Source organism: Crocodylus porosus, unplaced genomic scaffold (genome assembly GCF_001723895.1).
Source record: "Crocodylus porosus isolate Cpor-Errol unplaced genomic scaffold, CroPor_comp1, whole genome shotgun sequence".
NCBI lineage: Eukaryota > Metazoa > Chordata > Crocodylia > Crocodylidae > Crocodylus > Crocodylus porosus.
Window position 1 is genome coordinate 70,300,713 of NW_017728947.1, and position 16,166 is coordinate 70,316,878.

The 16,166-nt window shown below is 40.0% G+C and overlaps 1 protein-coding gene across 1 annotated transcript in view; it reads left to right on the forward strand.

The window, feature by feature from the left end:
* NPAS3 (neuronal PAS domain protein 3) overlaps positions 1–16,166 on the forward strand; it is a 741,990-nt gene that overhangs the window by 678,173 nt on the left and 47,651 nt on the right. The window contains exon 9 of the mRNA XM_019551125.1: positions 11,625–11,818. Coding sequence (XP_019406670.1) covers positions 11,625–11,818 — 194 coding nt within the window. The remainder of the gene's footprint in view (positions 1–11,624; positions 11,819–16,166) is intronic.

The window sequence follows — 16,166 nt, forward strand, 5'->3', positions numbered from 1 at the left end:
TTGAGAAGCATCTATGGATGCAAGCCAGCGTTTTGGTCGCTTTACTAGCCACAGCATCACATTGAAGGCTCATGTTCATCTTGTGGTCAATCATGACCCCCATGTCCCTTTCATCTGTAGTGCTAACCAGTGTAGCACTGCCGAGCCTATAAGCATGCTGTAGGTTTTTCCTGTCAAGGTGGAGAGCCTTGCATGTTTCAGTGTTAAACACCATCAGGTTCAATTCTGCCCATTTCATGAGCCTGTCAAGATCTTCCTGGATCACCCTCCTGTCCTCAAGTGTGGATGCTTTACCCCAGAGTTTGGTGTCAGCAGCGAACTTGGCCAGCCCGCCTCTGACACCAGTGCCTACATCAGTGATGAAGATGTTAAAAAGTATAGGCCCTAGGACAGAGCATTGAGGGACCCCACTGGTCACAGCGCACCATGACAATTGACTTCCATCAACCACCACCCTCTGGGTCCTACCACGGAGCACCTGGTTCTAGTCATGTATGGGGGGAGAGGGCTAACTAACACATGGCCCTTTTGTGGGGTGTATCTGGGGTACACATACATACTGAGCAGTGCTGGACTGTGGGGGTCACCTTGGCTTGAAACACTGTTGACTCTTTTGGGGCCCAACCCAATGACCTACATGGTAAATCATGAGCCTTTTTGCTCTGGACTAATATCATGTATAGTTTGTACTATTTATACATAAGTACAAAAGTTCTGCTTAAAAGTGTGTTTATGGAATACCTGTGCTAAAACTTGCAGCAGTTTCAAAAAAGATTAAGTGCATCAATTCTAGATGAACTAAGTCTATACGTACTATATGCAAATTACTACAGGCATGTTTTTTTCAAGGTCAGTGTTTTTAAATTTGTTCCTCACTTCACTTCCATGTGCTCAGGGAGAGCAGTGTCTGACAATAAAGAAGGGGGAGAAGAGACTGCAGGGGGAGGCAGAGGGTAAGGGAGCTACCTGACCCCCCAGATTTATTATTCTCTACCTGGAAAATTATAACAAATTTATACTTTTTCCATGTATAGAATCTGATTATTGGGTTGTTGGCTTATATTCAAGGTCATCTTATATTTGAGTAAATATGGTAAAATGTACATTGGACAGCAATATAGTATGTTTCAGTCCCAGTTCTGATACTTAGTTTTATGTCTTCTGGAAATCTTGCTTAATCTCAAGGAAGACTTGAATCATTGCCGGGATACTTCAGACAGAAAGTATTCTAGCAGCAATAGATTGGTGTGACGAATTGGACAGTGCCCCCAGGATAACTGTGGGGATCAGATTGGTAGGTGAGTGCACAAGTGAAGCTCATTTCCATGAGGAGGCCTAGCAAAAATATATAGTTACCCTCATAACTTTCCCAACAACAGGAATTGTGGTACTGCTACCATTTGACCTTCCCAAAGAAGAAATTCGCCTGTGCCCCAATTTTATTTTATTTTTAGAGGAGTCTTTTGAACTTGATTTGGGCCAGATTGTGTACAGAGGTGCAAGAAGACTCCTGGCCTCTTGCCTCATGTTCATTCCTCTGCAGTGGGGGTGGGGACTGTATTTCCCATCTTGGGCACTTTTTTAAAAATTCACAAAAAATATTTGTGAGTGGTTCACATATTGTGTTATGGCTTTCGTCTCTTAAGTGGAACATTTGGAGTGTGGCTACATGTAAAAATAACTACTGGGTTAAAGGGAATTAATTGTCATGAAAATGTCATCACTTTTGTCCAACTCCATGTTTTGCTCATATCACACTCTGGTTGTTCGGGAGGAAATCTCATGCACCTTGTGCCAAAGAGCTTTTTTTAAAACAGCAAGTTGCATGTGTGTATACAGTCAGTGAGACTTAAGCCATGCTGGGAAAATCAAGAAAGTATTAAAACAAAGAAAGTAGTTGCCTGCCTCTGTAAGATCCTGTACCAAAGTAGTTACCTGCCTCTGTAAGATCCTCAGTAATACTGGCACTGGAAAAATAGTTCTGGCACTGGAAAAATGGTTTTCAACCTTTTCCATATTATAACCCCTACTTTAAACCAAAAAATATTGCAACCTCTTCACCCATATAGCGAAAGAGAGTGTGGATGTGACTGTTCCTGGACCTCATCTTGACCATTTGGGAGGTTGCAACCCGAGAGTTAGAGCATGTATGTTCTTATCTTAATGAAGGTAAATCTGGGATATCCATTTCAGTCTTTACAGACAGCAGAATGTCCTATCCTTTTCTCTCTGTGTGGGGAAAATGTATTAATATCAGATATTTTTGTTTTATCTAGTCCTTGCTCGCTGTGCAGAGAATCACCTAAGGTAATGGTTGGGCTGCTAAGAACTACATCAAATAAAACCTTAAAAAAACCCTTTATTTCTCCCTCCCATGATAGGAATGAAGACACTACTTCTGAAGAATACTTATTATTGGTTATCTTTAGAACAACAAGACTGCATTGCCTCTGACACATCTGATCGTGACCAACTTTCTTTTACATTTTCACCATCTTTTGCCTGCAGAAGGATGGAGCCAGTTCTGCTTTTGAATGAGTCCAGTAAACTTTTGCCTTACTTTGGACAAAACAAAAGCCCTTTTGTAAAGTTTAGTTTCATACTAAAGGAACTATTAGAATCCTGGTATGAGAAGCTGCTGGTGAGTGTGTGCGCCTGAGCAGAGTTGATGATTACTTCATTAGAACCCTGCACACTTCAAGAGCCAGATGCTTTCAAGTTTCTTTACATATTAGGGGAAACATATCCTCAAGGCATTATTTTTAAAGGGGACTTCAAACATTCCCTGAGAAAAAAAATTCAACGTATTTGAACACCATTGCATTTTCAGGGAAAAAAATCTTTCTCACTGAAACTATAAAAATGGAACCATCTTTTGGGGTTTCAGGGTTAAATGTGGTGGCCATAAGTCAGAGATATTTTTGGGATGCAGACTGAAGAAAAATCCTGAGCAGTTCCAGATCCCCAGTTTAGAGCAGCAATACCAGATTGTGCAATAGGTCATTTAGAAGTGAATTATCTATGGTAGTTTGTAAATTAGCCTTGTTTTTTTCCACTGAATTCAACATACAAGTAAATTACTAAGTTTTACTAGAAACCAAAGACAATCCTAACTTAAGCTTTATTATTATTTTTTTGCTACAGAGATCTTAATTCTGCAATGAAAGGATACAATAAAGCAATATTAGATATTTTAACATTTATATTTAAAAACATCTGTGAAGCAAGCAGATATGTAAGGGTAAATCTGTTCATCTTGAATCCTTCTGCAAATGGTCTGCTCTAGAGGTCATATCAAAGAGATTCTTCTTCCAGCTTAAACCTGTCTTTTCTAAATAGATCTCAACCTGATCTCATTTAATGCATTGATGTCTGGTTTCTTAGTCATTATATTTGCTGTATTACATATCAAAAGGACTCTTGAGAAATTCCTTAGAATTGATAATTCTAATTTCTTATGTATAGCTACTCTATATTCACTCTGAGGACAGCTGTATTATATGCTAAACCATGAATTGTAAAAATTGATCCCTTTGTATGTAGGTTTGTATTAAACTGAGATACTTTATTTTTTCTCCTGTTTGTTGCCACACTTGGGTTCCTGGTGTCAGTTTGTATTTGGCTGCCTGAGCATATTAAAGTTTTGCTTGTGCTTATGATGTTCTTGCCAAGAGCGCTCTTGTAGCAATCTGCACTAGAACAGTCTTTGTGCCAATTACTTCAAAAAGTATTCTTTTTTAAAACCAATTTTTCAGGGCTACTATTTCAGGTTATAGTGTGGTGATTTCAATTTTAATTTCTTCTCTTTCTCTCTCTCCCCCCCCTCCCCCCCAGTTGATCTTCTTGAAATGCTTACATGTAGGGCTTTGGAATATGAAAAAATAATACACTGTCAACAGACTGAGTTGTTATTAAGACATCTAAATATGAAAAGGTTCCAAAGGTATTAAAAATAAAACCAGTAGCACACATATATTTAAATGATACTTTTTTTTAGTGGACTGTTAGGGGCTTCTATTTACAGTTTTGATCATGAAAATGAATAGTTCTATAATGCCAGCTGCAGTGAGGATAGTAAACATAATATTGTGATCCATGATCTCAAGATGCAATATTTATATTGGATATTATGTATGTTATATTGATTTCTGCTATATGGCTTATTTCTTGAATACCATTTTTGTATCACCCTTTATTGAGAGTCAACCAGGATGTTCCTTCAGTCCAATTAATAAAATATCACAAAAAATGAAAGGAAGCCTATTTTGTTCTAACACAAGGAATCACAACTTAATGTACAATAAAAATAATAAAGTTAATTTCTTACAAGTAGCCTGAAAATATATTGTTATTAGGCATAGGGACATCTAAGCCTTGACCCTGCAATGTTTATTCACCCAAATAATTTCAGTGCAAGATTGACCCTCAGATTTCATTCTGAGATGTAAGAAATAACCACAATAAGAATAGGTATATGATAGACTACTCTGCAGATGCAAAGTAAATGCTAATATAATGCACCACAATAATAATGTGCAGAGGTTATTATGAAATAGAATGAAAAGTCAACAATGAAATAAGCGCCTCATAATATTAATTTAATACTATATAAATTTTTTATAGCAAAGTATATTAGTATTAATTATTCTTAAATAGCCTCTGTGTTGCTCGTCATTTCCCAGACCTTGAACACTTGAGAACTCTTGAAAACCAGCCTATTGGATGCTTTCAGAAAGTGTTTATTTTAAAATGGCAGCTTAAAAGATCATTTCATTATTATATACAAGGCCTGATTCTTTACTTACCTTTAGTAGTGGTATCTTTGTTAAGTAATCCAACTCATCTGAATCCAAGCACCCTCAGAACAAGAAGCTTCTCAAGGTGAATATGTCAGCTGTGTCTGACCCTTCTTCTTTTTATTCACTGGACTTTCCATTTTGTTTTTTTCATTTGTTTCATTATAATGAGGAAAAGTGCTGTGTTTGCTAAAATGGTTATACTAATAACAAGGCTGTTACAGGGTCATTATTTTGTCCCCCAGACCATGGTTGTATGATGGTATAGTCCCCTTTGTAGATTAATTACTGAGATGTATTCTCGTTCATTACACAAAGTTTATTTAAATCTTCTTTATTACATTTGCTATAACAGTAGTAGTTTTATATGTTGACTGCTCCCCTTCTTCACTAACTAAATGAACTATTTGTGGCTGTACCATAAAATGCAGGGTTCAGATTGTAGGAGGATCTTGCATGGGTTTTATTTCCTATTTGGAGAAGGTTGTGCTATGGGGAGCAAAAGATAAGGATGAGACAGATTCTTAGATGCTGCCAGACTCACTAATCTCTTTCTTGTGTATATGGGGAGTCCTGGATATTATTTCCAAGGATGGATAATGGGGTCACCATGCTTTTAGGTACAAAAGAGTTGTATGTGAGTTATTTGAAGCAGAGGAAAGTAACCCTATTATCTCAGAATGTACCCTTTGACTTTTTAACAACAGGAAATGCCTTGAGTCCAAGCACTTCAATGATTTCATACTAAACACACTTCCCACTTTCTGAGAAAACTTTGCAGGTATATTTGTGAGGACTGCAGCTGATGAAGGGCCCTCCAACTTGGAACCTGTGCATCTGTTAAGAATCCTGTAGGTCTTACTCAAAATAAGACATATCCTTTTGAGCGGGTATTTAAGGCCACAACTTCAGTGGCTGATTGATGAAGGACAGGCAACATTCGGTGCATATCTCTTGAAAATGGTAATGCTGAGCTTGCTCCACTACAGTTACCAAGATAATGTACGTGTTCTTGGACTATGTGCTTGTCCTTTTTATTCTTATGATGTAAAACTCAGGTTCTGTGTGGTTAACTTAATTCAAGGGCCTGATGAATGCCTGATAGTCCAGACCTATTTAAAGTGCACCTGATCTCAGAAAGAGAAAAATGGCTAACAGCATCAGCAAAGCCTCACTGGAGCCCTTTGTGACCAACTACTTCTGATTTATGAGGGAGAGCCTAGCAGATGTTAAAAAATGGTGGGGATGGGATTGGAGGAATTTTATGTTCCCTCCCAAACATCACACCTCCTGCCATGCCAGACATCTCAATTGTACCACTGTAGAGCTGACCGCAGCTCAGTCCTGCAAACTGGTTAAGGGGTGGCTCTGTCCTGGAGCCAGGGCCGCCCCTAGCAGGTTCCAGACCTAGAGGTGTCTGGAGCTGGTCTGACAATCAGCTGATTTACAGAACCTAGCTCCAGACAGTCCTGGGGCTGGTTTGAGACCGTCTGAGTCTGACAATCAGATGATTGTCAGCCAGCCCCAGGAAAGCCCCAGGACCACCCAACTGTACATACAGTTTTAGAAGTCTTGGGGCTTAGGACTCCAGGATCCAGAAGCCCTTCCCCCAACCCAGGGTCCCCATGCCCCAAGACTTCTAAAAACCAAGTGTTCAGCCCAGGTTCTTGCAACCCGGCATTAGAAAACCCATGGGGTTGCAGGCCACACAGGAAAGGCTACCAAGCTCGGGGGATGCAAGGTTCACAGCAGGGGCAGACCCTTGTCTCCCTCCACTGGAGAACCTTGAAACCCTGGAAGTCTGTTTTTAGCATCCAGGCTGGGGCTGTCCTTGGCTCCATACTAATGCTGACTGTCAGAATCAGCAAATAGGTAACTAGTGAAATGGGGGAGAAAACAGTACACCTTGGGATGCCAGAGCACCGAAAAAAGACCTATCATCATTTTCATGTATGATCAAACTTTAAAAATTTTTTGATTTAGGCCTAGTGATCAAATGAAGCCTGGAGGTTAATGTCCATTTAAGATAAGTAGTGTAAATTGACACTTTTCTGGATGCTATTGTTTGAATCCATGTGGCAAATCAGCATAGCAATTTATGTGCAGACCAAAATAATTAGTTTATAACATTCTTTTTAATGGAAGTTTTGATTTTCAAGAACTGGTAACAATCTGAAAGGTGAAATTCATAGATTTTTCATGCCTGCAGGTTTTCATTGCCTCTGGTAATACATGTCTTTACTCCTTACATCACATATATGTGAGAAATAATAGACATAATATTTAAAGATACCTTTTGATAAAGAAAATCTTTTCATCTCTGGAGATGAGATTTAGTTTTAAGGATGAGGAAAAGGTTCCAGATGTATTTTTCAATTGCTGGGCTTTCCTTTCCTTAAGTATTGACAGAGGGAAGGTTTTATCAAGGTCTTTGTGATGTGCTTGTTTATCATAAGTAGACATTAGCAGAGCATATCCAAGTGCTTATCACTAACAGATGACTAAAGGGAACATATGGCAGGGAAAATAAATATATATTTGTCCAGGCAGTATGGCTTGTTAACACTCCTACACTCATCATAAACTGCATTTACATGTATTTACAATACCTTGGACAAACAGTGCAAGGCCAAGCAGTGAGGGGTTTTTCAATATAAGAGTGTCAGGTATTTAATTCAGAATTCTTTTTAAGAAAAGAATTAAATATTTTAGTATGGGGGATTTTTATAGCATTTGTTCTGCTTCAGCCTTGACATCTTTACAGCATTATACTTCTTATACTCATTATACAGTGTTAACAGTTGTACTGTCATGAAATGCTTCTGGGTTCACATACCTCTCTGTGTAAGTAATAGAACTAGGTGACATGATGAACAATAAGAAGGGTTGAATTAGTCTATGTCTAAGATCAAATCCAGGTCAGGTCAATAGCTGGGTTCTTTTTGACAGCCTTTCAGAAGACCCCTTGGTTCTACAACAGAGTGACCGCATCTACACGAGCGGCAGACTGTGCAGTAGCCAGAGTTACTGTGCAGTACTATCACTGCAGTTTTTCCTGATGCTACAGTAGCTTGCACAGTAGCATAGCCACATGGTTAGTGCCTGGCAATGGTACTATGCAGTAGCAATGAGCTACAGCAGAGTGGCTCATTGCTGTTGCACGGTAGCATCTCACGTAGATGTGCCCAGTATCACGCAAATTAGCAGTTTGATCAAAAAGACTCTGGACTAGCAGCATGATCCAGTTCCCACTGAAGTTGATGGCAGTTTTGGGAGGTGTATTGACAGAGTGCTGGGGAAGATTTGCATAGAGTTCTGCAAATGTGTTAATCCTTCATGAGTGTAACAGTCACAGTTATATAATGAAGAAAGAAAAACAGTATCTGTGCCTTCTGTAACTACAAAATTGTTCCTTTCTCTTCTTACATCTCATTAGCAAACAGCCAAACAATTTTTAAAAGGAATTCAGATGAGTTCACTTTTTACTTATTTATTTTTACAAATAGTTATAGAGAAAACCAGAGGCAAAATGCCCCTACATTTATTTTAATTTTCTGAGTTGTTCTAGCTATTTTTTTGGTAAATGCGTCGTGATCTGAGTATTCATCCTCAAAAAACAGTTTATTATTCTGTTTTAGTAGCATTAAAGTCATAATACTGTTTTAGTACATGATAGCCCAGTACTATGGGATTGAATTATTACAAATGAATTTCAGCTACTTTAGCCAATAATTTAGCCAATAATTCCTACCAATTCTAATCCCACTTCAGCTGAACCAGTACAGAGAAAGCAGCCAGAACTGGTTTTAACCAATGATTAGATTTGTTAGTCAGTGGTGATAGAGAAAGGTTTCAACCATGGGAGCTTTCCCTGCTTTAATGCTAATTTAACTGAACAGATGTCAGAACTGATGTGAATCTGGTTGTAAATTTTCTCAGTGGAGACAGTAAAAAATTAGTTTAGATCAGACCTTCCCTAAAATTTGAATCAGTTTGGACCTAAAGATACGCTTCAGAGTTAGGACCATCCTTATGTGTTGAAAGCGAACACAAACTTTCCCAAAGTTCAGTAATACTTGAATATGTTGTAGTTAGCTTATGGTATTGCTATAAAGCTAGAGTTGCATTTCACTGAGGGATCAAAAAAGCTAGTTACTGATTTAATAAACACTCATTCAACAACAGATCTTTCTGATATTTAGCTGTAAGTGGTATGGAGTATTCCAAAAATGCAAATGGGAGATAAATGGATTTTAAGTTTGATGCATCTCAAAAGTTTTCCTCAAGTGATAATTCCAACTTCAAACATATTAGCATAGGGGCTCGTTAAAAATATTTGTATATATTATGTTAAGCATGAGATTATTTTTCATATTATTACTAGTTATCCATTAAAAACAGCATTCTTGCAGTAAGCTAAAGTTGCATGATAAAGCAAGAGAGATAATGATAAATAAGCATATGTGTAAGCCTAGCTAGAAGGAACAAAATATACTATTAGTGCCCCTTGTATGGAGTTAATCCCATTTCTTGTAGCTGTTTATTCATTAATTAATGAGGCCTTGCAAAAAAGGATGAAAAACGTGTTTTTAAATAGTGGTTTTGCATCCCTTCCTCTTGGACCATCTTCATATATTCATAAAATCGTTTGCCCTCTGAAGGTTCATTAAGTAATAGGGCCAAATGCAGCCTGTGAAGTCTTGAAATCCAGCCCCCAGGGCTCCCCATGGATCAGGAAATTTGGCAGCATGGAAGCAATGGCAGTACTGCTACCCCCTTCTGCTGGCAAAATCCTAAATCCCTCAAGGTGGGTAGGTCCCGGATCACAACCTTCCCCCTGCATGGCCAGATTGGAGCTGGATTATGTCCCTTTCCCTCCATGTGGCCATTTGGGGGCTGGTCTGCACCACCTTGTTACCATAGGGCTAGACCATGACCCTCACCTGGGGCAACTGGTTCAGGGCTAACTCGCACTCCCTTCCCTCCCCCCATCCCCCAGAGGGCTGGGTCATATCCCCTTCCCTTCTCCTGGCTAGGTTGGGGCTAGGGCATACCCCATCCACCCACAGGGTTGGATGCTCCCTCCCTGCATGAGGCTGGGTTGGGGCCAGGCCAAGCCCCCTTCCCCCACCTGTCTGGAACAGGGCCAGGCTTCCCTCCTTTATGGCCAGGTGGAGCCCCCCACTGTGCCCATCCTGGGTGCCAGATAGGGTCCAGTGGCCAGGACCAGCCTGCAGAGGGATTAAGCACTGGCCATCTGGATGACCAGCCAAATAGGATGAGCACCACTAGGTTAGACAGTAATTGTCTCAGGTATAGGCAGTCAGAAACCTGCAACTGAAATGGACAAAGACACAAAATAATTGTTTTTTCACATTTGGTTCACCTTACTGGCTTAGGTCCAGATGTAAAGTAATGGAGAAAAGCGAGATTTTTTTAATGTTTGGAAATAATAATTTTTTAAAAACCCCACCTTTGCTTTATTTCAGTGATCTGCTAGCTTGAATGGATTTGATTTTAGATGCATTTAAGAGTTTAAGGGATTGTTTGTGGAATATGGAACCTTTCACTTTGCACTGACCTATAACAATCAACTTCAGATAGTTAGGAACCAAAAGTTGTTGGTTGTTGTCTTTGTGAGATGGATTTCAGTTCTTGATACACATGTAATGGCATCACAACTCCAGCCACCATCAGAGTTGGCTCTGAGATCTCTGTTGGCCATATCAATTCTCAGTAGTGAGGCAAAAGGCTTATTGAACCATGGAGACTGAGCTCTCTATCCTGGAAGCTATTTCTCTGGGTTAATTTTGAGACACAGTCCAGGGAATAGATGTGGGAGAATTTGTATTGCAACTTCTTGTGCTGTCCCTGATCTCTGAATATGTGACTGTAATCTCCACAACTGTCAATTTGATACATGTCGTAAGAATTATGTGCTTTTTAAGAACATATTTTTATTTCTCCATGGTAAGGCCCAATTGAAATCTATGGGTCAGTCCTTTCCCTTGGTTTCATAAACATTCAGTTCTGGAGGGTAACCATGTGTTGCAGTCTTAAGTGGTGCAGCTGGACCTCTGAGAATATTTTTGGTTAGTTGTCTTCTTGTGATTAAGGATAGAAACTCTCTGCTTCACATTCAGCTTCGGAATTTTTTAGCAGTTTCATAGTGCATTCAACTAAATCACTGTTTGCCTAGTAACTTCGCAGCTGTAAAAAGCTTGTTTTCTTTGAAGAAAGACTTCTGTGACTGTGATATAGTTGAGCCAGCTGATTGCTTGTAGGTTCATGCTTTGTGTATTGTCAAGCACAAGGAAATGTTCAAGGACGTAAGTAGCAACTCACTGTTGTAGATGACTGGCAATTCAATTACATGCATCCTGGAAAAGTTTTAAAACTGCTACTTCTTTTGTCTCAAATTTTAATCTTCTAAATATTTTTAAATTAGTGTTCCCTTCTACTGCCATTACTTCACGGTTTATTTTTTGTCGGGGAGGGCAGAGGCAGGGAGATTTGATTTTCTAGTTTGTCCTTTCTTTCTCTCTTTTCTTTTTTTTTTAAGATCAATAATACAGCAGTTTTGAGTTTTGGATTTGATAAATGTGAAACATTTGGTTATTATGTTCTTTTCTTCTTTCTTGCCATAAGAACATTTAGGACATTTTGGCAGCCAATACTAATAAGCTTAATATTAATCTTGGATGTTACTAAATATGATTTTTGGATGAGTTGAGTTCTTTAGAATAATAACGCTGCCCTTTAAATAAAATGATGCCACAGTAGTACCATGAATTGACTGGGATTTCTTTCATTGTGTTTATTTTGCAGGTGATTCATATAACAGGCCGATTACGTCTCAGAGTGTCACTGTCCCATGGGAGGACAGTCCCCAGCCAAATCATGGGGCTTGTAGTTGTTGCTCATGCTTTGCCACCTCCTACGATCAATGAAGTCAGAATCGACTGCCACATGTTTGTTACTCGCGTAAATATGGACCTCAATATCATCTACTGTGAAAATAGGTACAGCAGTTCAGCTCTTGTTTTTCAGTGTTGCATGGATACTCTGCATTTGTGGTCTGCACTGTTTTTCTGACCATATATGGGAACACAAAATTCATGATCATGATTACTACTATGGCAATTTTTAAGTTAACATGACAACCTTGTAGATGTTTTTACTTTTTCTAAAAGAAAAAAGTGAACTTGAGACATCCCATTTCCAACTTAATTTGCAGCGATAGCATTTTATCTGAGATTCCATCTCAGTGTTTATTGGAATGAAAGACTTGACTGCCAGGATGGACTGGAAAGAGCAGATTAGCAGGGTAAATAGATGCGTAAGTAGGAGATGGTGTGGGGATTGGATAGAGACATATAGGAAATGGAGAAGTGGATCGGGAACATGGGCTGGGTGTCAGGTTGAATGAGAATTGAGCTGGAGATAAGTGCTTAAGAGAGGTGGAAGAAGTGTCTTGTGAAATCTATAGAATTGGGGTTCAAACAAATCAGGTGGAGTGGTCACCTGGAAATAGGGTTCAGTGGAGCACCAGTGGAAAAGAGAAAGACAGCAGGTCTGGCAAAGGAGTTGCTTATAATACATACCAGAAGGACTTTGGTTTTCCACCTTTTTTGGTTGGTGTATCCCCGGTGGCTGGTCAAGAAGCAGGGAGTCCTCAGGCCAGTTGATGACTGGAGGCAGGGGAGGGTCCCCCAGCAGCTGATCGATGAGTGGAGAGGGGGTCCCCCATATGCAGCGGCAAAATCAGAAGTGCTGGTGATGAAACCAGAAGTGCCCCCACTTCTTCGCACCACTGCCACATACCCCTAGGGCCTTTCCAAGTACTCCTAGGGGTACGCATATCCCTGGTTGACAACCCTTGGCCTAAGACATAGAAGAAAAGCTGGGTAGGGGGAGAGGAGGTAGAGAAAACCGTAGAAATCCATTGACAGGAAGAACTGCAAGTTATATTGCCACAACAGCCCAGGGACACAGCTGGGCACCCAAGGCGCAGAGACGACAGAGACTGCTGGTTGCTGCCAGGATTGCAATTGCAGCAGCAGCCCCTTTTTTTGCCTCAGCCCCAGTCCAGCACCCAAGGCAGTTGCCCTTTTTGCCCCACCCTATTAATGCCATTGCGTTGCCAACATTTTCACATTACAGCAATAATGGCACACCATAATGAAAGAGAGAATTTTCTAACTTAGCCAGTAATTCCACAATTATGTCTATTCCATACAGCTTGTAAGCACATATTTAAACGTTTTCCTAAAGGAGGACAGATTTAAGCTTATACGGAAGTGTTTTGTGGGATCAGAGCTTTAAGCCTATCAGAATAAATTTTTGTTTCAGTTATGAAGTTATCTTTTACTGTCAGTTTTTATAACTGTCTTACTATAATAATAGTATAGTGCTTTACAAAGCATTTAACAAGGATTGGAAATATTTTCCCTCCTTTTTTTTAGGTGGGAAAGATTGAGCCACAGAAAGACTGAGACCTGAAGAAGAGTACTGTGATACCCCAAACCTTGTTTAAGTCTATTCTAACCATGTAATACACTCAGTAAAAGATATCATCCACAGCAAATGACTTGCTGAAGGTTGCATAAAGAGTTAATGGTAAAATTAGGATTAGAATGCCTTTCTGCCTGTGATTCAACTGAACTAACTTCTAAATTAGGTAGTGTAATCTAGCAGTTAGCCGATATAGTTCATGGGATTAATAATAGGATACAGATGCAACCTTTTGCTTTAGTCAGTGGCTTAAATCTGACCTACCTTGATAGTGAAGGAAAGTTGTTACCATCTGACAGCTCTTCAGTGGCCTCTGTGAAATGAGTTGTTGGTATCAGTCCAGTTCCTAATGAATAGGTCTCCTCTTCACAAAATCACCTCCATTTACTGGTACCTTTGTTGGCAGCCTCAACAAAGAAGCCTAGAATTGAATGGATTGGAAAATGACCTATCTTTTTGGGTCAGCTTTAAGATGAATTGGTTGGGCAGTGTTGGAAGATTTAATCATCATCCACTGCCATCAATTTGGCATTTTTATGAGCTGTAAATTGTTTTTAAAAAAACTAAACATTTCTTTTTCCAAACCTTCCAGCATCCCTGTACCATCATAGCAATATAACAGATTCCTGTGAAAGGCACCTTTGAAAAGTTTCAGATAGATAGATCAGATAGATCACATACTGAATACCGAGGATTGGTGACCACCTGGGAGCGGTGATAGCCAGTGACACAGAGTGGGTCATTAGTCCTTAGGAAAACCCCCATGATGAGCTGGTTATTTTTATCATGAGATGAAGGTAGAGAAAAAGTTATAAAGAAACTTTTTTTCTATTGTTATGTGGTTTATTTTAAATGTTAGGGCACAGAATACATATGGTATCATTTAATTAATGATGAAACAAGCTACATTGTGTCCCTTCATGGGAGTCTAGAGAAGAGGCTCACTAGTCAAAAGGAGCACTCTTCATTTCACTGTGAGACTATTAGCTTACTAGCACAACAAAAACATTCTTCGGAGAGTTATCAGGAAATGATGGACAAGTGCGTCTGTGGTACCACAACAGATGTTAGGCAAAGGTCCTGTTATTTGTGTTGGAGGTAGGAAGTGAAAACATTATTTCTAGGCATTGGGAGTCCATTGGCAAGTTATCTGGTCAGTAGGACAGTCAGTTATTGAGACCAAATACAGAAAGAAGTAATGTTTCAGAGAATCATAGAGAAATAAGGCTGGAGGGGACTTCCAGAGGTCATCTAGTCCAGGCTCCTAACTGAAGCAGAATCATCCCTATTCAAGCCATCCTATAATCAACTCTAAATAAGAGTACCATCAACTCTAACACAACACAGATTTAACACCTAAACTGCCACAGGTAAAGCAGGGTAACTATGGCAGTCAATGTACTGCTTCTGTGAAATGTGGTTAATACACACTCAAGAGATCCCAGGTAGAAGGCCATGCCCTCTGCTACAGAGGAAGACAAAAAACCCCACAGTCCATACCAGTCTGACTATGGTATAAAATTCCTGACCCCATATATGGTGAGTGACCTGACCCTGAGAAGAGGGGCAAGACCCTCGAGCCAGGTATCTCTGCCTTTGCTCCCAGCAGGAGTTGTGGCACACACCAATCAAAGTTCCCAGACCTGGCTGTAGCTAAAACCCAATGTCTCTGAAGAAAGCTTAATAACACCCTGAAACATCTAGCAGAAAGAGGGGGTAGGGGCAACCAGAAGAGCCCAGAAGCATGGGGTATACCCATATTAGAACACTGGCATAGCTTTGCCTAGATCATCCACGACCAGTGGCTGTCCAGCCACTTCTTGAACACCTCCAGTGATGGAGAATCCACAGCTTCCTTAGGCAGTCTGTTCCACTGCCTCACTATTCTAACAATGAAGAGGTTTTTCCTGATATCCAATCTAAACTTAGTTTGCTACAACTTTAAGCCATTGGTCTACATTCTCCTCTACAGCAGGAGAGAAAAGGTACTTTCCCTCTTCTTTATGTCAGCCCTTCAAGTATTTGAAGACTACTATCATGTCAATTCTTAAGCACCTTTTTTGCAAGCTGAACATGCCTAGCTCCTTCAGCCTCCCCTCATATGACCTGCTTTCCAAGCCCTTGCTCATTTTTGTTGCCCACCTTGGGACCCTCTCTAACTTCTCCACATCCTTTTTAAAATGTGCAGCCTAGAACTGCACTCAGTACTCCAGATGAGTCCTAACTAGTGCTGAGTAGAGATGCATTATTACCTCCCATATCTTGCACCTAATGCTTCTGTTGATGTATTCCAAAACTACATTTGTCTTTTATGTGGCTGCATCACACTGCAGACTTATATTGAGTGTGCGGTCTATGAAGACTTCCAAGTCCTTCTCCATAGTTCTGCCATATAGCCAGGTGTCATCCATTTTATATTTGGCTTTTTGATTATTCCTCCCAAGGTGTAGCACCTTGTATATGTCCACATTGAACTTCATCCTGTTATCTCTAGCCTGCCTTTCCAATCAAGATCCTTCTGAATTGAGTTTGTATCCTCCAACATGTTCACAGTCCTCCCCAGTTTCCTGTCATCTGCAAACTTGCTCAAGAAGTTTTCTATGTCAGTACCCATATCATCAATAAACATGTTGCTGAACAGCACCAGGCCCAGGACAGGCTCTCTCAAAACCTCCTGCTATTCTGACATGGTTGAGAAGGATTCCCCCTTTGGTTAATAGGATGGTTGATTCATTTTCATCCCAAATCAGCATACTGCCCCTTCTTTGCCAGGTGTGGCTCGTTCTTTATCTTTACTGTCCTGATTTTGCCTATTTCCTGCTAGGCTTTCTGAGTGACCATTCTTCTATTGTGTAT